Source organism: Marmota flaviventris, chromosome 10, assembly GCF_047511675.1.
Source record: "Marmota flaviventris isolate mMarFla1 chromosome 10, mMarFla1.hap1, whole genome shotgun sequence".
NCBI classification, from domain to species: domain Eukaryota; kingdom Metazoa; phylum Chordata; class Mammalia; order Rodentia; family Sciuridae; genus Marmota; species Marmota flaviventris.
The window spans coordinates 113,875,111-113,894,981 of NC_092507.1; the positions used below are offsets into that span (position 1 = coordinate 113,875,111).

The 19,871-nt window shown below is 43.1% G+C and overlaps 1 protein-coding gene across 1 annotated transcript; it reads left to right on the plus strand.

The window, feature by feature from the left end:
• The first annotated feature begins 2,054 nt into the window (after positions 1-2,054).
• Positions 2,055-18,343, plus strand: Cd48 (CD48 molecule). Its single transcript, XM_027950702.3, has 4 exons — positions 2,055-2,238; positions 11,022-11,333; positions 15,327-15,593; positions 17,824-18,343. The coding sequence occupies exons 1-4, from the start codon at positions 2,160-2,162 to the stop codon at positions 17,916-17,918; spliced, it is 753 nt and encodes a 250-aa protein (XP_027806503.1). The 5' UTR covers positions 2,055-2,159; the 3' UTR covers positions 17,919-18,343.
• Positions 18,344-19,871: the final 1,528 nt, after the last annotated feature.

Here is a 19,871-nt window from a genome sequence, read left to right on the forward strand (position 1 = left end):
TGAATGGATAAAAAAAATGTGGCATTTATACACAATGGAGTATTACTCTGCATTAAAAAATGACAAAATCATAGAATTTACAGGGAAATGGATGGCATTAGAGCAGATTATGCTAAGTGAAGCTAGCCAATCCCTAAAAAACAAATGCCAAATGTCTTCTTTGATATAAGGAGAGTAGCTAAGAACAGAGTAGGGTCGAAGAGCATGAGAAGAAGATTAGCATTAAACAGGGATGAGAGGTGGGAGGGAAAGGGAGAGAGAAGGGAAAATGCATGGAAATGGAAGGAGACCCTCAGAGGTATACAAAAGTACATACAAGAGGAAGTGAGGGGAAGGGGAAAAATAATACAAGGGGGACAAACGAATGTCAGTAAAGGGGGCAGAGAGAGAAGAGGGGAGGGGAGGGGAGGGGAGGGGAGGGGAGGGGGGATAGTAGAGGATAGGAAAGACAGCAGAATACAACAGACACTAGTATGGCAATATGTAAATCAATGGATGTGTAACTGATGTGATTCTGCAATCTGTATATGGGGTAAAAATGGGAGCTCATAACCCACTTGAATCAAATTGTGAAATATGATATATCAAGAACTATGTAATGTTTTGAACAGCCAACAATAAAAAATAAAAAAAAAAAAAAAAAAAAAAAAAAAAAAAAAAAAAAAAAAAAAAAAAATAGCCACGCCCCAGGATATGGATTCAAGGAGTTGGATAATAAGCTCTGGGCCATGGGGCACTCTGGGGTGGATGGCCTTGGGGACCAAGCCATCAGGAAGGCCTGGGGTGAGTGGGTAGGAGAGAAGGAAAGGAGAGGAGGAAAGCAGGGGTGCCCTAAGGCCTCCCCTCAACCCTCCAGTGCCCTCTCTCCCCTTCTCAGGGAGGCTTCTCATGAATGGCTGCTTCTAGATTGCTTTCAACACCTTCTCTGGGCTTGTCTACTCACCAGTCCTGCCCTCTCTCCTTTCTCCCTCTGTCAAAGGAGACACTATTAAGATGGGTGGGAAATTGTTTCTCAAGAGGCTTCAGGACCAGGACAGGGCACGCCCACAGTTGACTTCTGCCTTTGACCTGCCCCCCCTCATATAGCCACCACCACCCTCCTCCTCCTCCTCTTCCTCCTCCTTCTCAGTTCCTTTTAATGGTTTGCTTTAAGATCTCACCACGTAATTCTGCTTCAGTCTTGCTCACTTCAGTCACGTCTTCTCTTCTAGTCCAAAGACTGGCTCTCTCCCGTACTGGGAGAAAATCTAGCTAAAGCAGGACCTTGGGCAAGTCTGACCCTGAGTTTCAATAAGGTACAGGTGATGATCTCTGCCTTGGCCACCTCGCAGGAATCCAAGGTTTCATACACAGCTTCGGGTACTGAGTTGACCTGGTTTCCCCTCTGCTGATTCTTTGAGAGGTGATTGCTTCCAGATTGAGAGAGGCTAGCCATTGTACTGGCCACCTCTATTTTGAGAATTAGAAACATCCCCAGTTCTGAAATGACTACAAATACGCTCTATCAGGGACGGTGGCTTTTCTCATGTGTTCCCCCAAAGTGTCCTCTCAACGTCCATTTAGGTTCAGCGAATTGGAATGAGAAATGGGTTTGAAACATCTCAGACCACAAAGGCAGGCAATCCATTGTCTTGGGCCAAGAAATCTTCCACTAATGTTCAGTGGATAGGCCAATGTAAAGGGTCCAACTAAATTTATCGCAAGGTCAGAAGAGTTGGGGGTGGCAGGTGCGGCAGTTATTGTCTAACTTTCTGTTCCGAATGAGACCTAATCATGCTTGGATAGGCATCTGCTTTGTATCGTCCCCTGATTTAATCAAAGTGATTTCTTCCTGGGAACTTATCACCATCCTTCATTTCTTCTGAGCATTGACCCCTCTGAGAACCTAGTAGAAGCTCTCAATCTTCTCCCCACTAGAAAAGCACTAATACATATTTTTAAAAATTTTTATTCTGTTGCCATGGTGCTTTCAAATGAAAAACCTCATAAACTTCCTGTTCTTTCGGCCCCTCCTCTGCCGCAAGTCTACTGGGTGTGGAGAAAAGTTCAGTGGGTATTTTCCTCTAACCTTGCTTTCCGGGTTCCCTTTCTACCTTTGGTCTCTTCCTAGCCCGGCTCTTGGCTGTCTCCAGCAATCCTGCAAATCCAAGGAAAGTACGATGCGCTCCCAACGATGGAACTGGTGGCCGGCTCCAGGACTGTTACTGCTGTTGTCTCTTCTGGTGACCAGTATGCAAGGTACTTTCCACCAACTGCCTGTGACTCTGCACCAAAAGCATGGTCAGACGGGAAAGGAGAGATGGGACGCGGCTCAGCCCTGCAAGTGGGGTCTGGTCTTTGGGGCAACAGGCGTTCCTGTACCCGTAGAAGGTTGGGGAGACTTCCTTAGCTTTGGAGAATCAGGCTCCATCTCTTTGCCTTAGGTGTCATTCAAAAATAGGACCTGAGGCCACGGGAAGCTGTACAAAAGTCAGGACTGATGAAGCTCACCACCTCGTGTGCTCAGGGTCAGGGCTGCTTTTCGTTTCCCCAGTGACCACTTCCAGATCATCTTTCTTCCTCTAGTGCTGGAATTCCCGGGCCACAAAGAAGGAGTTAAGCTTCTTTCTGTCTTTCTGGCTATTTCACCCATTAGCATCTCAGGGTTTTTTGGTTTTGTTTTTTGTTTTTTTCATTTAAAGGTTTTTAGTGCTCACCATTATGCATAAAAATGAGAACAATGAACAGCATCGAGAAGTTCAACAAGCATCCTAAAATTAGGAAGGTATGCAACTTTTTGGAAGAAGAGTTAGTAATACCTGGAGAAAATCTAGTCAGTCCCTCATACAGGGCTTTCTGTGGTGGGGGCGGGATGTGGGGGCAATCTTTTGGATCTGGTCTGGTTCTGGTGACTCTCTCTGTAAACCTAGGGACATACTATATTCAGGGCCTTTTGTAATTATATGGACCCCTTGGGGCTGACTCAGTGCGTCCGACACTGGCATGGGCTCTGGAGTGGAGACTGTTATGAAGTATTAATCCAACTGCTGGGATCCACACTACCAGGAGAACTGGAGTGTTTCAGAACTCTCTTTGGTTAAACATACCCTGACAGTTAGACATTGTCTGACTTTTCCATGTCGGACCTTCTTCCTGGCCATTTATTCTCCTTTAGTCCAAATGTACAGACGACTTCTAATTCTAAATTCCCAAAGGAATTTCCATACATCAATCTTTATCAAGATTCTAATTATGCTCTTTCAGGTCCTTCCTGGCCATCCAGGTTTAGATCCCAATCTGCGACTTTAGGAGAATTTCTTAATCTCTAAATTTAATTTTGCTGTTTGTCTTGAAAGAGGTGCCCTCTCTCTTACCTTGGGGTCTACATACACACCTTTGTGTCTGCCAGGCCCAGGCCTCTCTCTGACTGTGTCTCCTGATATCCATTCCCTTTGTTGACTCCACGCCACCCACCCTGGCCTCCCTGCTGTTGTTTAAATATGGCAGACATCCCCCCCACACCCGAGGGCCTTGGATCCAGTCTCTTATACCCCATTTGCCTATTTGGCTTCCTCTCTAAGTTTTCTCTTTTGTTATAGCAATTGTCACTTCCTAACAAACGGATAGCATTGGTTTTGATTAGGTTAGCATCATACATTTCCCTAATTTAGAGTAATTAAAACTAACATCGAATACTTACTGTCAGGCTTTACAGTAGGCATTTTTAATGTTATTCCATTTAGTTTCCGTAAGAAATTTGTAGGTGATGATCATTGTCTACATTTTCCAGACGAGAACGCTATATTTCAGAGAAATTAAGAAATTCTCCAAGGACACACAGATCTAACTTCTAAACCGTGTCCATATGATTCGGCTTTCCTGAGATTAAGCCCAGGGAATCTTGATAAAGGCCAATGAGTCTAAATCCTTTTGCGCATAGAATATGCCTACGGATGATCATCTGATCCCGACTCTCTGACTTTAGTCCTATTAAACACACTCAGGCTGACCTTAATCTTTCTGTATGCCTTAAAAAAAGTTGTCTTCCCTTTTAGCTCTGAGCTTTTTGTTCAACCTAGAATTCTCTGCACCCTCTTCTCTTCCTGCCCCTTTGGCTTCCATTTTTCATATGATTTCTTCCTGAAAACCTTAGATTCCAGATTATGGTTTGTGAATTGCTTGTTTGGATCTCTTTTCTTGAGCTTCATGAAGATAGGAATCATGTTCTGTGTTAATGCTGTTGAACTTGGCACAGTGACTTGAATACAGCAAGTGCTCAATAAACAATTGTTCAATAAATGAACGAATTACTTAAAAGAACTTCCTTTTAGACTGCACATCTCTATATTCCAGAGGAAGTAAGTAGTTTTCTTCTTTTAGTGAGGAGTGATTTTATGGAAAACTCTGAGAAGCACTCTCAGATCTCCTCAGACTTGAGTTTCTCAGCTCTCTAATTTCAAGGCAAGCTCTCTGATTCAGGGTATCCTCCACTGCTGGAGGACATTTTTTTCTCTTCCCACAGCACTTAGCAAGATGCAGTACAAACCACACTATAATAGAAATTGGAAAAACTATGTTCTATCTGGGTTCTATGCTATGGGATTTTTCTGTAAAATATAAAGCTTCAGCCTCAGCTTCTTCAACTCTATAATGGGTATAATAGCATGCTTTCCATTTCTTTGAGAGGTCGCTATCAAGATCAAATAATATAAAGAATGTGAAATTGCAGCCAGGATTGGTGGTTCATACCTGTAACCTCAGCTACCAAGAGGCTGAGGCAGGAGGATCATAAGTTAGAGGCCAGCCTAGGCAACGTAGTAAGATTCTGTCTCAAAATAAAAAACAAAATAAAAGAACTGAAGATGTAGTTTAGTGTGGGGGAAAAAAGTGAAACTGCAATTGTGACACACACATAGTTTGAATAGAATTCATTTATTGGATGTGAGAAGCAAGGGAAAGAAAGGTATTGAGAATAACTCCTAGAATTCTGGCTCAAGCAACCAGAGGCCAGCCTCAATAACTTAGTGAGACCTTGTCTCAAAATAAAAAATAAAAGAGGCTGGGGGTGTAGCTCATTGGCAAAGCACCTTGGGTTTAATCTCCAATATTGCAAAAAATAAAAATAAGAAAATCACAATTATTTATTTTGTCCACAAATCTATGGGCAAACTGTGCTCAGCACTTCTCACATAGGACCTCTCATATATTTGCAGAAAGATCCTGGTTGTCTTAGGGGCACCTCAAAGGCATCTTCATTCACATGACTGGTGAATGAAGAGGTGCCTGTCACCACCCACCCAGCTAAAGCCACCTAGAGTGTGTTCCAAGAGAAACAGGCAAACACTACATGGTCTCTCTCTCTCTCTCTCTCTCTCTCATTCTTTTTTTTTCTTTTTCTTTTAGTGGTATGGGGATTGAATCCAGGGGAGCTTTACCACTGAGCTACATTTACATTTTGAAACAAGGTCTCACTAAATTGCTGAGACTGGCCTCGAACTTGCAATCCTCCTGCCTCAGCCTCCCAGGTTACTGGGATTAAAGGCATGCGCCACTGCACCTGGCTGCATGGTCTTTTGTAATCTAGTTTTGCAAGTCAGAGTTCTATATTCAGTTCATTGATGCAGTTATCAAAGCCAATCCAGGCTCAGAGGGAGAGAATGCAAACCCTGTGTATTGATGGGAGGAGTGTAAAAAAAAATTTTTTAGACTTTTAAAATAACTGCTATAATCAAACTTACTGCTCTTCCACCATTCCTTGCCTTTGGTTGCTCAAGCCAGAATTCTAGGAGTTATTCTCAATACCTTTCTTTCCTTTGCTTCTCACATCCAATGAATTAATTCTATTAGTTCCATCTTCAAAAATACCTCTTAAATAGGTCCCATTCCATCCACCCCAATTGCCAACCATTCATTTTCTTTTATAACCAATACCACATGACCACTTATCTTGCTACTCTTTTGACTCCATTCTTTCTAGCTTATTCTACATACTGTCATTGGTATTAGTTTTCTAAACTGACTGTTTATTTCACTCTTCTGCTTAAATTTCTCTGTGGCTGCTCTTGTCCATGAGAGAGCAGAAACTCTTGAGTATAAAACTCACACATCATAATAAAGCTGCCTCCTGCCCTCACCTAGTCAACTCTTTAAATGAGTCTTGTTTTTGTGGTCTTTAAGCATTTGAGACTTTTTTTTCCTTTCCCCCTCTGGTTGGAATACCTACTATTGCAGGCCCTTATCTTTCCCTGGTTTAATCCTGTTGATGTTAATTCACTTCCACAGAAGTCATTCCTGACCCCCAAACTCCAGTGACGTGTTTCCTTTTATGTGCTCCTTAGAGGTCTGCATTTTCCTCATCCTAACTCTTCTCAGCAATGGTGGAATCATCTCATTCCCTCTTTGCACTGGAGTGGAAGGTCCTAAGGGAAAGAGCTATATCCACCTATTATATGTGTCAGGAGGTTGGCCTGTAGTGAGTGCTCACTCTATAGATAAGGGAATAGTGAATAAGTGATGTACCTACTGTGTCTGCAGAGGTGGATGGACAGAAGGAGATGGAGTCCTTCTTTCAGCTGAGCTGGGCTTTCAGACTAGTCCTGCTGGCCCTGATCAAGTCTCTCTCTTATTTCCCACAGTGGCTACTTCAAACTTTCACCCCCATCTTCAAAGTATCTGACCTCTGTCTTCTGCCTCCCAGCAAAGAACTTGCCTCTTTGCTGGAGGAGGAAGTGGCTTAGAGATCATTAGGCAGAAAGCCCTTCAGCTTTCTGTCCACCATTTCCAAACTGGAAACTTCTCGACTATCTTCTTTCCTCCCTTTTCCCTCAGAGGATAAGGTCTCCCCACTCCCCAAACAAGGTCTGTGTCTTCCATGTTGTGCTGAGCCCTGAGAAGCCCAACCCTATCTGTCCCCTCCTTTTCCTGCAGGCCTCTCCCTCCACTGGATTTATCCCATGACCATCTTAGCTCAAGGAATTTCCTTTCCTACAAAGCAAAACAAAAAAACAAAAATGACTCTTATCTTCCATTCAATGTCCTTTACTCAATGCCCTATAATATCCTTCCCTTTCACACAGAAATGTCTTGAAAGAATTGCTCATTTCTCTGATTTCTCCTTCCTTACCTTTAGATTCCATTGCAATAATACCCATTAAACTCATTATATCACCTCTCTCAGGAAATAGCAGCCTGTTTATTTTGTCACCCAAGTCACAAATCTAGGGTCTTGATAGCCATTGCCAACTTGCTTCCTAAAAGGGTTTGAAAGAATTTTTAAATATTTGACATCACTAGAGAGCTCCAGGTAATGCCACCTCAATATCTTTATGATTCACCTCATTTTTCCTTCCTTAAAGTTTCACTAGAAACACAAGACTTGTTTCTAGAGTAATTAAAACTTGCTTAAGCCTTGATTAAGGTTTCTTTTTTCTTTCTTTCTTTCTTTTATTAATTTTTTTTAATTTATATATGACAGCAGAATGCATTACAATTCATATTACACATATAGAGCACAATTTTTCATATCTCTGGTTGTATATAAAGTATGTTCACACCAATTCGTGTCTTCATACATGTACTTTGGATAATGATGACCATCACCTTCCACCATCCTTTCTAACTCCCTGCTCTCTCCCTTCCCCTCCCATCCCTCTGCCCTATCTAGAGTTCCTCTATTCCTCCCATGCTCCCTCTCTGTACCCCACTATGGATCAGCCTCCTTATATCAGAGAAAACATTTGACATTTGATTTTTTGGGATTGGCTGACTTCACTTAACATTATCTTCTCCACCTCCATCCATTTACCTGCAAATGCCATGATTTTATTCTCTTTTATTGCTGAGTAATATTCCATTGTCTATATATGCCACATTTTTTTTATTCATTCATCTACTAAAGGGCGTCTAGGTTGGTTCCACAGTTTAGCCTCTTATAATTCTACTTCCCCACAGACCAGAAGCAGGGGTTGGGCACAGTCAGGAGCTGCTTCTGTTGCTACCAAAAGTTGCAGGTCAACACTATAACTTTCATCCTAAGCATCCAGACACATCACCAACTGCTTTATTCTGTTTCCATTCAATCAGAATAGTAGGATTTATTTTTCTTCTTTCCTTTAAGATTGCTTCACCTACCATCTAAAAGACAAAATTGTTAGGAAGGCAAAGGAAGAATTCAATCACCAATTACCAGTTTCTTATTTCTCAGTAAGAAGTCACAGCCAATCACTAAGTCAGCCTTTCTAGAACTGTTAGCCACGGAGAGACGGAAGATGCAACATCCCACACATGTTTGCATCTCAGCACTCATGACATATTGAAATGAATGCTGACTATTTGTCACAATGTCAGACCTTGAAACATTCCATCTCCTGAGCATATGTCTGAGACTTCTTGTAGAGTTTGACAAAGATGATCTAGGCCAGCAGTTCTCAATGAGGGTGGGGAGTGGGAATTTTGTCCATGGAGGCAATAATGAGAGTCTGGAAGACATGTCTAGTGACTTAAAAATCCTTGAGAGAATGTCTTTTTAGACTGTATGGTGTAAGAGGCCAGAACCTCCATCTGCATTGCTGATATCAGAGCACAGCGCCAGGCACACTGTGGTTGTGCAATGACTGTTGCTTGGACTGCATCAATTCTGTCAGAGGACTGGACCAATCAGAAGCACTGTGGGAATGAATGCCTACCTGTGTGTGCCTAGGTACCAGAACAGGGTAGGCATCCAATGAATGTCTGATGAATTGACAGATGGATAGTTGGAAGGATGAATGGATCCAGAAATGAAGGAGGAATGCATCTTAAAAGCCCTGGGACACAGATATTTTTATCTTTTAGTGGTTGAAGAAGATATTTTTGGAAATGACAGACATGTGGGAAGTGAACAGCTAGGTATATACGTTGTTGAATGAGATGACTAAGTAAGTGTCTGTGTGATGGTGTACGATAACAGAATGATGTAGGAAGTGTTCCTCCTTTTATCTACCTTTAATATTTGTTTTTGCAACTCTTTCCCAGACTGCTTTGCAGCTCCTTCCCAGACTGCTTTGCAACTCTTTCCCAGACTGCTTTGCAGCTCTTTCCCAGACTCCATATACATGATTTTCATTCCTCTTTTTTCAGACCTCCCTTCACCTTCCACCCTCTAGCTATCATCTTTTCTTCCTCCTGTAGAACTTACATAATATGGAGTATCCTTGTGAAAAAAAAATATTAACAAAACTGTAAATACATTTGGGAACAAAAACCAATTCAGTTTGAATGAAAAAATAAATAAATTCCAACAAACGACAAATTTTTAAAAATGGACAAATATGTCATAAATCACAAAAGCCAGAAAAATAGCATTATAATTTTAATTAGTCAAGTGACTTCATATTTCTATAACACTTTGCCACAGAATAGCTCTGGCTATTGATCACGTCAAACTTTGTCTTTCCTCTACTTCTCTTCTATGGTCTGCCAGCTGGCCTGGCACAGGAAGCAGGGCAGGGCCCAGCAGCAATGTTCCTCTGTGCCACTTCTTCCTTCATCAGCATAGCTGGCAGTGACCTTGCACAGAACAGTCTGAACCACACAAATATACCCCACGGAGTTCAGACAAAACATCCCCCAGTTCTAGTTCCCCTTAGCCAGATTCCAAATAACTACAAGCACGACACCACCCAGCACAAGTAGAAATGTGATGAAAAAAGACTGGAAACAGGGAGTGGTCCAATTATTTCTGTTTATAAAGACATGAATACACTATTAGGGCCCCTCTAGGGCCATACAAGAGACCCCAAAGCTTCAGTTTCATCCCTTTCACAGTAATTCTGCCTCCATCCAAATGTTGTCAAATATAGTTGGCATAAATGGTCTCCACTTTCTTACCATCTAATAACTTACCTCAAAATAAATTAAATGCCATATGATATATAAGCCACTTTTACAGGGAATTAAAAAAAACAGAGCAAAATATTATCAATAAAATGAAAATATCTTTATCCACTCTCCCCAATCCCAACTTTCCCTGTGACTGTCTCAACACCCATTCCCCTGGCTCATTCTGTACTTTCTATTCTGACCTCCTTGCTGTTGTTTAAATATGGCAGGCACCCCATCACCACCACCACCACCACCACCACCACCACCACCACCACAGGGCCTTGGCTGTAGCTCTTCCCTCTAACTATTTTACTCTTACCCCAGATGTCTGCCTGGTTTTCTCTCTCCTTCTTTAAGTCTCTGCTCAAATGTGACCTACTCATCATCTAGTAAATGACATCTCCCCTCCCAACCTCTACTAATACTTGTAGCTCCCCTTACTCTATTCTAGGTTCCTCTTTTGTTATAAAAACTACTACCACCTACCATATACTATATAATGTATTTAGTCATCGTATTTATTGCTTGTTCTAATGCTAGCTTAAGGATCTTTGCTGTTTAATTCATTGATGTATCCCAAATGCCTCAAACAGTGCCCAATACATGGTACTCGACAAATATTGCCTTTTAAACATTCTTTGACTCGCCCTTGTGGTTATCTTCTCCAAAAGAGACTTCCCTAGGATTTCCTCCATCCTCTACCCCTACTCCCTGGACAGGGGCAGATTCCCTAACACTTTGTATTTATCTTTATTGTCATATCCAAAGATATTTACACATCAGGATAATTGGTTTTGGGGTCTATCCTGAAGGGTGTTAAATCGTTCAGGATAGAAACATGTATTGCTTATGTCTACACCTCTAGAGACGAACATAATGCTTATTGAACTAGATTGAACTGACATGAAACCCAAACCCAAAGAAGGGATGTGATTTTCGTCAATTTATTTGAAAATTTACTGGTATGAAAGGAAGGGAGAGACCCAAGGCCAACTCAGCATCTCAAGCCGCAACTGCCACTGGATTCCTGATTCTGGGTTGAGTACCTTTGACAAAAATCATACTCATTATCCCCAAGCAGAAATTCCTTCCTTCTTCCCTGGTCCACCAGCCCAAGCGAAAGCCTGGGCCACTGGGGGGTACTGCTTCCTCCAAGGTGGGTCTCTGGTTTTCATTGGCAGATCCTTCAATGCATGGAAAGACGGTGGTCTCTGGCAGCAATGTGAGTCTGCAAATCTCCGAAGATTTACTGGGTAACTACAAGCAACTAATTTGGTTTTACAACCCCCAACAAAAGATTGTAGAATGGTATGTGTCGTCCTCTCCTACCTACTACAAGTCTCCACTGAAGTCCAGAATCCGCCTGGATCCTCAAAGTCCCGCGCATCTGCACATCCATCAAGTACAGAAAGAGGATAGCAGTACCTACATCTTAAGAGTGTCGAAAGACGATGGCAAAGAGCAGGAATGGAAGATACCCCTGCAGGTACTTGGTGAGTTGTGGGAACCGGGGCGAGTTCCTACTCCAGGGCCTCCGCGTAAACCACGGGGAGACTTCCTGAGAGTCGTGGTGATGCTTTCCAGTGGAACAAAGAGAAGAAAAAACCTCGGGGAAGGCTGAATTCATGTCCTCCCAAAGCCAGTTCTACTTGGGGGTAAGCCTGAGCCAGCAAGCCCTAAAATTGGTGGCCACAGGACATTTAAAACCTCATCTGAGCCTGGCATGGTGGCACACACCTATAATCCCAGTGACTCAGGAGACTGAGACAGGAGGGGATCACAAGTTCAAAGCCAGCCTCAGCAGTTTAGTGAGATGCTGAGCCACTTTGATCTTGTCTCAAAATTAAAAAAATAAAAAGGACTGGGGACAGAGTCAGTGGTAAAGTGCTTCTGGGTTCAATCCCTAGTACCCCAAAATTTTAAAAAAATGTGAAATGAACCTAAGAGAAAGAAAACAGTAGATTATTTCCTATTTCCTTCACCTTTTCCTGTAATCCACCCAAATCTGTTCTGAACTCATCTTAATTTTTATCTCTGAACTTGGACTTCTTCAGACTCATGTAAAAAGATACAAGAGCTGAAGGACAGAACAGGAATATTATGGAGAGTCTCTTACCTATCAGAATGAGTATAACAAAAACTTCCACTTACAGCTCCAAGCTAACCAGTGTATGGACAATAAGAACTGAGACAGATCTGGATTCAAACTCTGGTTAAGTGAAATAAGCCAGGCACAGAAAGAGAAATACCACATGCTCTCACTCATCTTGGAATGGTGGTGCGTGCCTGTAATCCCAGCAACTTGGGACCCTGAGGCAGTAGGATCACAAATTCAAGGCCAGGCTGGGCAACACAGTGAGACTCTTTCTCAAAACAAAAAATAAAAAGGGCTAGGAATGTGACCTTGGACGTAAAGCGCCCTTGGGTTTGGTCTCCAGCACTGGAGGGCAGGGGGTGTTGATCTCATAGAAGCAGATGATAGAGGGCTGGGGATTTAGCTCAGTGGTGGAGCGCTAGCCTAGCATGTGTGATGCCCTGGGTTCGATCTGCAGCGCACGCGCGCGCGCGCGCACACACACACACACACACACACACACACACATACACACAGAGAAAGAAAAAAGAAAAAAAAAAGAAAGAGTGGAAAAGTGGTCCTTAGAAGTTAGAAAGGGCAGGGAGAGAAGAGATAGAGAGAGGTTGATAATAAATGCCAAAATATTGTTAAATAAGAGGAATGAGTCCTAGCGTCATACAGCTAAGTAGGGTAACTAGAGTCTACAACATCTTATGAAATATTTCAAAATAACTAGAGTTCAGAGTTTCCCAAACATATAGAAATAACCAGTATTTGAGAATATGGATGCTAATTATCTGCTTTGATCATTACATGTTTCACACAGGTATCAAATTATCATACTGTACCCCCATAAATATATATATATATATTTATGTGTCCATCAAAACAAAAATAATCTCGGGTCAGTTACTAGCTGTGTGACTTTGGAAAATTATCTTAATATCTCTGTGCCCATATTAGGTAAAATCCTTTTCATGGTAAGTTACAGAAACCAATTCTCTGTCCCTTAAGAAAGGAGAAGTTATTTTAAGAAACCAGATCTATTTAAAGTAATTCAAGCAGTGTAACTGAGTCAAGTAGGACAGAAGAGGAGGAAGATTGAGAACAGTGTCAGCCCAGATTCCCCAAGTTCAGGAGTCTATGGCTGTGCCTATGGACTCCTGCCATTAACCTGACTTATCAAAGTTCAGACTTTTTTTTTTAACCCTGGGTTTAAATTCTCAGTAAATTTAATGAGAGAAAAGCTGATTTATCCAGCTTGATTTGGGTCTGTGTTTTTGATCTATGTGTCTGTGTATCTGATGTAGAAATGTGGTTCTCAGGGGGCGTCCATGGCGTGGAGTGGGCAATTATTGCAGAAGAGGGGCCTCACCCATATCCAAGGGGATATTCATACAGAGCCTTGGCTCCTCATCGTATTATGATGACAGTTATATTATCCTTTTAGAGTGTTATAAGGATCAAAATGGATAATGAGAAATTTTTAAAAAAAAACTTTTTACTGCTGACATAGTGCAGATGAGGAGTGTTGTATATATTCACGTCCCACCAGCCCAGTGGTTCCCCCTGGTCTAAGAGGCCACATTCCCCTCTCATTCACTTCCTCCATCTCATATGGCTTGAAAATTCAGGAGGTCCTTGGGAGGGGAAAGTCTCTTACCGTGGTGTTTTGAGTAAACCAGCCAAGGACACAGAATAAACAAAAATTAAAGGCCCCTGTATGCACCATTTACCAAACTCTGTAATTTTTTGTGATGTAAACATCCCCCCTCCTTCCCACACTCAGCTGATTCCAAGTGACTAAAGTTTTTCAAAAATTTTTGAAGAAACTGCAAATTTTCAGAGTTCCTACGAAATCACAAATGGTTTAGCTCCAGCACACTCTGTCTGAAGGTGAGATTCCCCAGGGTGTGATTAGCATAAAGAATCATCTTTCCGTTCAGCCCAGGCATCCATGATCACTCACAGGGGGCTGGATCCAGACCACCCTGGCTGCCCAGGGCTGTGCTGTTTGTGGGAGGAAATGAGGAAGGAGTCTGAGTGGGGAGGCTAGAACACAGGAAATGGTGTAAACGCGGTATACAGATTGCTCAGTGTAGCCTGTAAGGGGAAGTCCTGCAACCCAAGAGGGCTCTGTGGAGGAGCTGAAATTTGAGCGCAGGGGGCCAAAATTGGTAGTTTCTATATTGTCCTCACACATACAACCCAGAGACAAGCTCTGGTGGGGTAAATTCTCTGCCACATTTTAATGCTATGGGGTCTGACCTGCACTGATTCTGCAGGACCAGATGCAGGGATTACCTCTCACCACATCTGGCAGCAAGACAGCAGAGTGAGACTAATAGGACCTTTAGCATGTGTGCAATTCTCACACGCTGTGAAAAGCACTTCTCCATGGACCATAGCACGTGTTGTGACTGACACTGGTGAGATGAGGTTGAGTCATTTTACAGATGACCTCAAGGGAGTTAACTCCATTACTTAGTGTCGCTCCACCAGAGTCACGTCCAGGACCCAGGCTGGCCTTACTTCAAAGCTAGTGTTTTGTTTTTTGTCTCATAACTGCTTCATCCATCCATCCATCTATCTCTTCATCCATCCACCTATCCAACCCTGCTATGTGGCAAACACTATACTCGACGCTGAGATAAGAGTTTATAGACCAAACACCACTGACACATGCTGGGGGTTACAGAAAGTTCTCTGTAGCTCTGCTAGAGGCCACACTGATGGAATTTCCCCTGGGTGGTTGTGTAAAGTCACATGCTGGTTGGTATCCCTTACCTCAGGACTCTCCCAAAGTCTGAACTGGAGAATTTTGGAAGGACAGATTGGGCCCAAAGTGCATGGTGGCACCCCTCTGTAATTCCAGCAACTTGGGAGGCTGAGGCAGGAGGATCACAAGTTCAAGGCCAACCTCAGCAACTTAAAGAGACCCTGGCCAAAATTTTAAAAATAAATAAATAAATAAATAACAAGAGGTGAGGGTATGTAGCTCAGTGGTAGAGAGACCCTGCGTTCAATATCCAGTCTCACACAAAAAAAATGGGGGTACCAGGCTGAACATCTGGGACAGTTGGGATCCCAGGTCTCACCCCAGCTGATCTCTCTGGGTATTTTGTCTTGGACATCACCCCACTTGGTCCTGACTGCATGTAATGGACTCTGGCTCCCCCTCCTGGAGCCAGAAGAACTCAAGAGGTTGTAGCCCCTGAAGCCTCCAGAGGTCCAAGTTGCTCACTGGCTCCCTCTGTAGGACCCTCTTCTCCACTGCTTTTCTCCTGTGGCCCTCACCAGCCTTCCCGGGTTCCCCTTGTACTTTGTATGGTTGGCTAAACCGTTGCTGTAAAAAAAAAAAAAAAAAAAAAAAACTCAATTCATGGTCCCATAATATCCTCCTCATTTTCAGACCCTGTTCCTGGGCCTGTCATAGAAATTGAGAAGGCAGAAGAAGTAAACGGCAATTGTTACCTGAACTTGTCATGTGTGATACAGGACGAGTCAGCCAGCTATGTTTGGTATGGGGACTCGGGGCCCTTTCCAAATGAGTTCCAGAAAAAGGTGCTTGAAGTCTCTGTTAATCCACAAAACCAGTCCAGGTTTTACACCTGCAAAGCCAGCAATCCTGTAAGCAGCAAGAACGATACGGTCTACTTCATTCCGCCCTGTACTTTAGGTAAGAAATGATGTCCCCAGGAGCTGAGATGGGCACAGGGTGACCAGTTGTCTTTTTCATGGGGGAAGGTGGGGGATCTACTGAGCCCTCCGGCACAGAATGTGGTAGAGAACCCCGGAGGTGTCTGGGAGACTTGGGTTCTACTCCAGACTCTGCCTCCACCTCTCAGTTCGTTCACCTCACTTTTGTGAAGCTCAACATCCTTGGATGCCAAGGGTATTTAGCATAAGATCTCTGATGCTCGCCACCCTTCTCCACTAATTGTAGGACTGAAGCCCGGCTAACTGTAGGACAGTCTGAAACATAAAGGGTGAGCAGGGAAGACAGATGGAAAGCTGTCCAGGCATTGTCGAGCAAGAGCCTAAAGCTTCAAGGAAAGAAGGAAAGGGAGGTGAGCAGGAGAGGGGCTCTCCAACAGGACTGAGAGCCTCACCCTTAGGTGGAGACTCTGCCTGGTTTAGGCTCCTTGATGAAGATAGAAATGCAAACTCTGAGTTTTATGTTTCGGATTCCTCTGTGTCTCTGGAGAGGACCCACTCTGGAGTATCACTCCTGGCTGTAGCTCAGGCCTCCCCAGGTGTTATCCAGGGACAGCTGAGCTGGTAGGTTTTAGAGTCGGTCAGGCTTGAGGTCAATCCTGACACTACCATTTACTAGCTATAAACAAATTACTTAGCTTCCCCCAAGTCGTGCCTTTCTTGAAGATAAAATCATTGTTCTCGCCTCATGATGTGATAAGGAATAAGACAACGCATATAACCCACCTCACATCATGATTGATGAGTCCTCAATGAAAACTGGCTGAATGAGGTTCATTCCCGTCAATTCTGGAGACAACTTAATAAGATCACAATCTCCAGCACTCTGGGTCCCCTACCCTCCATGCCTCTAAAGTGATATCCCTGAGCCCTTGTATACATATTCTTCCAGAATAACTCATACCTGTGGTGCTGATGTTCACCTGTGATCCTCAGCTATTAACGAATTACTTAGCTTCTCCAAGTTATGCCTTTTTTTTTTTTTTTTGGTGGTGGTGGTGCTGGGGATTGAACCCAGGGCCTTGTGCAAGCTAGGCGAACACTCTACCAACTGAGCTACATCCCTAGACAAGTTATGTCCTTCCTAAAGATAGGAATGATAATCCATTCATTCACAGGGATCCTGGTTCCTATGCTTTTGTGATCTTCCTGGGCTCAGTCTTCCCCTCCACTGATTACTCTGTTCTTACAGGTGGGCTAGGGGACCTGACCGCTCTTCTTTCTTCTTTCCAGCTAACTGGACATCTTTTTAACATGTCCTAATATGCCCTGCTCTTCTGCCACCCCAGACCCAGTGTGACAGGTCGCTGTCTGACCATGAGATCACAATTTGGCTGGGCAATCCCAACATCACTTTCATATCAATACCACCTGTGGAGATCCAAAAAAGAAAGAGGCCCAGTCCTGTCCTTTATAGAGTGGGGTGGCTGCTCGTTTGCAGAGAGGATAACAGCAATCATGTGCCCATTGCGGGGGGGGAGGGCTAAATCAGTTTTGTCCCTTTTTAGCCATCCAAATTACCCTAGAAAGTACTCCTAACCTCATTTTCCTATTTTTCTATTCATCTGCTCTTTCTTATGATTTCTCCTTCCTTTCTTTCCCTTCTTTTTAAATCCTTTTTCCTTTCCTTTTTTAAAAATATTTTTAGTTGTAGATGGACCCAATGTCTTTATTATTTTCATTTTTAGGTGGTGCTGATGATCAAACCCAGTTCCTCACATGTGCTAGGCAAGCGCCTTACCGCTGAACCACTACCCTAACCCTCCCTTTCCTTTTTCCTTCCATCTTTTTGCACAGATGGTTATTGGGGTGGAGGAACAAAGCCTTCCCCGAAGTCAGCTGTGCCTAGCATTACAGCCTCACCTGTCTAGGCCTGAAATTCTGTCCAATCTCTTTGCTGTCAAGTATATGGGCTCAGCCTTTTCCAGCCCCATTATGCCAAGGGAAACTTCAAGCACAGGATTCAGCTAAGTTAGTGATATTTAAAGGATTTCTGTGTGCTTTACACTTTACATCTGGAGGGATTGAACTCTTGAGAGGAAGAGGATGCCCCAGGCACACTGAGATTAGATTTAGGGCGGAAACTTTTTTCTTTAATTTACTACTTTCCATGCCAATATCCCAGTGCTCCTGCCCCTTCTCAACGCATTAACCAAGACACCTTAATGTTTGGGGTTTTTTTGCTCTTTCAGCCAGATCCTCTGAAGTAACTTGGATCGTAAGTTGGTGGATGGTCATGGTACCCACTGCTGCCGGCTTCCTACTTACTCATTATGAACTCTTCTAATAATTCAAGAGTGAAACTTCAAGGCCACTGGATCTTACCTTCATCAGCAACCATGCTCTTAACCAGGACAGGAGCTCTGTTACATAGGATGGGACAATGTGTTTTTGTTGAAGCATCTTTGAAGATTCTCAATGATTTTTTTTAAAAAAAATCTGTGGTAAATATTTTATGTTATATTTCATCATTGTTTTTCAACACACATCCATGGATACATACATATTCATTCTTTCCACCAAAACAACATGATCATACTGTGATGTTTTTATTTTGTTGTTTTTACTTATTTATATATATATTTTTGTGGTGCTGGTGATTGAACCCAGGGCCTTGCATATGGTAGGCAAGTGCTCTACCACAGAACTACATCCTCAACCCTACGAACGTTTTTTTATGGTTTAAATAAACATTCGGTGTGACCATTTAAATTCCTGAAGTTGTTCCAAATCTAATAGTGCTGGTTCCACCAGCCTGGGCAGACTGGAAAGAGGACACACAAAAGAAGAGTGACACACAGATGTCTATGTGTCAGCACAGTTGAGAGTTAAATTGTACTACTTCTGATCTTTATTCCAACATCCATGCAAAGATTCTTGGGGTTCCCTGTCTCCAGCCTGCTCATGGAGAGTGGCCTGACTTCTTCCCTTCTTTTGTCACCATTGTAGCTATGGGAACAACGTTTCAAATCTTAGTTGTATCACAGGATCTAATGAAACCATCTTTGTGTACTGGGCATTGAACCCGAGGGCATTCTACCACTCAGCTCTGCCCCCAGCCTCTTTTATTTATTTACTTCTTAAATTTTGAGACAGGGTTTCACTAACTTTCCCAGGCTGTCCTCAAACTTGCAATTCTCCTGCGTCGGCTTCCCAAGTCACTGGGATTCCAGGTGTGCACCACTTTGCCCTGTTGAAAGCATCAAATCCACACAATGTTTTTAATCAAGGTCTTCCATTATAAGCAGGAAGGACTCTCCAGGTCCACTACTGCATATCTCCTAAGATTTTTGCTTTATATTCTCCTCTAAGACTACTCAGGGACCTGGAGCTGGGAGGTCAGCCAAGGATGTCCTTTCCCTTCAGGGAACTGCCCACCACTTCTTATACCAGACTGGCCGCCCCTCTCTCTCCTTTTACTGGCTGCAAAGATGCCCTCCCCTCCACACCCCATCTCTTCTGTGGTGTTCACCAAACCCTTTCATTTCCCCTTGAGGTCAGCAGAAAATCTCCTTCTTCCAGCTCCCTTTGCAGCTAGCTGGGGTCACATGACTGGTTTTGGCCACTAGCAAGTGAGAAGAATTGATGTGACAGGAAGTGAGGGAGCCTGGGAAATGGAGTCCTGTAATGCAAGGAGCCTGGGTGTGAGCCATTGCTTGGAAAGCGACTACTTGGTCTGCATTGCATTTGCAAGATAAGAAAGTCTGGGCCTGGCTTCCTAAAACACAGCTTTTCTCTCAGCCCCCTTATGGCCCCCTCCCAATCTCAGCTCACATCAGCCTGCATGTGTTCTCCAACTGGACTTTCTTAGGCTTCTTTCTGGAAATAGCACCCACTGTTTTCCCCTCGTTTTTGTCAATGGAAGAGGAGGTTTTCTTGGGAAAACATGTAGACACTTGCACATATATGTGTTCATGCATACACAGAGAGGAATTGAATAAAAGCACTTTCGGCAGGTGTGATGATGCATGCTTCTAATCCCAGTGACTACAGAGGCTGAGGCAGGAGGATTGCAAGTTTGAGGTCAACCCCGATCAACTCAGTGAAACTCTGTCTCAAAATACAAAATATAAAGGGATAGGGATGTGGCTTAGTGGTAAAGCACCCCTCAGTTCAATCCCAATACTGAAAAAATAAATAAAAATTAAAAGTTACTAAAACATGAATATTTTCCTTTCTTCCACAGTTTCTCTTTCTGCTTGAGATGATATTTTTATTTGTTATTTAATGTTGGTCAAAG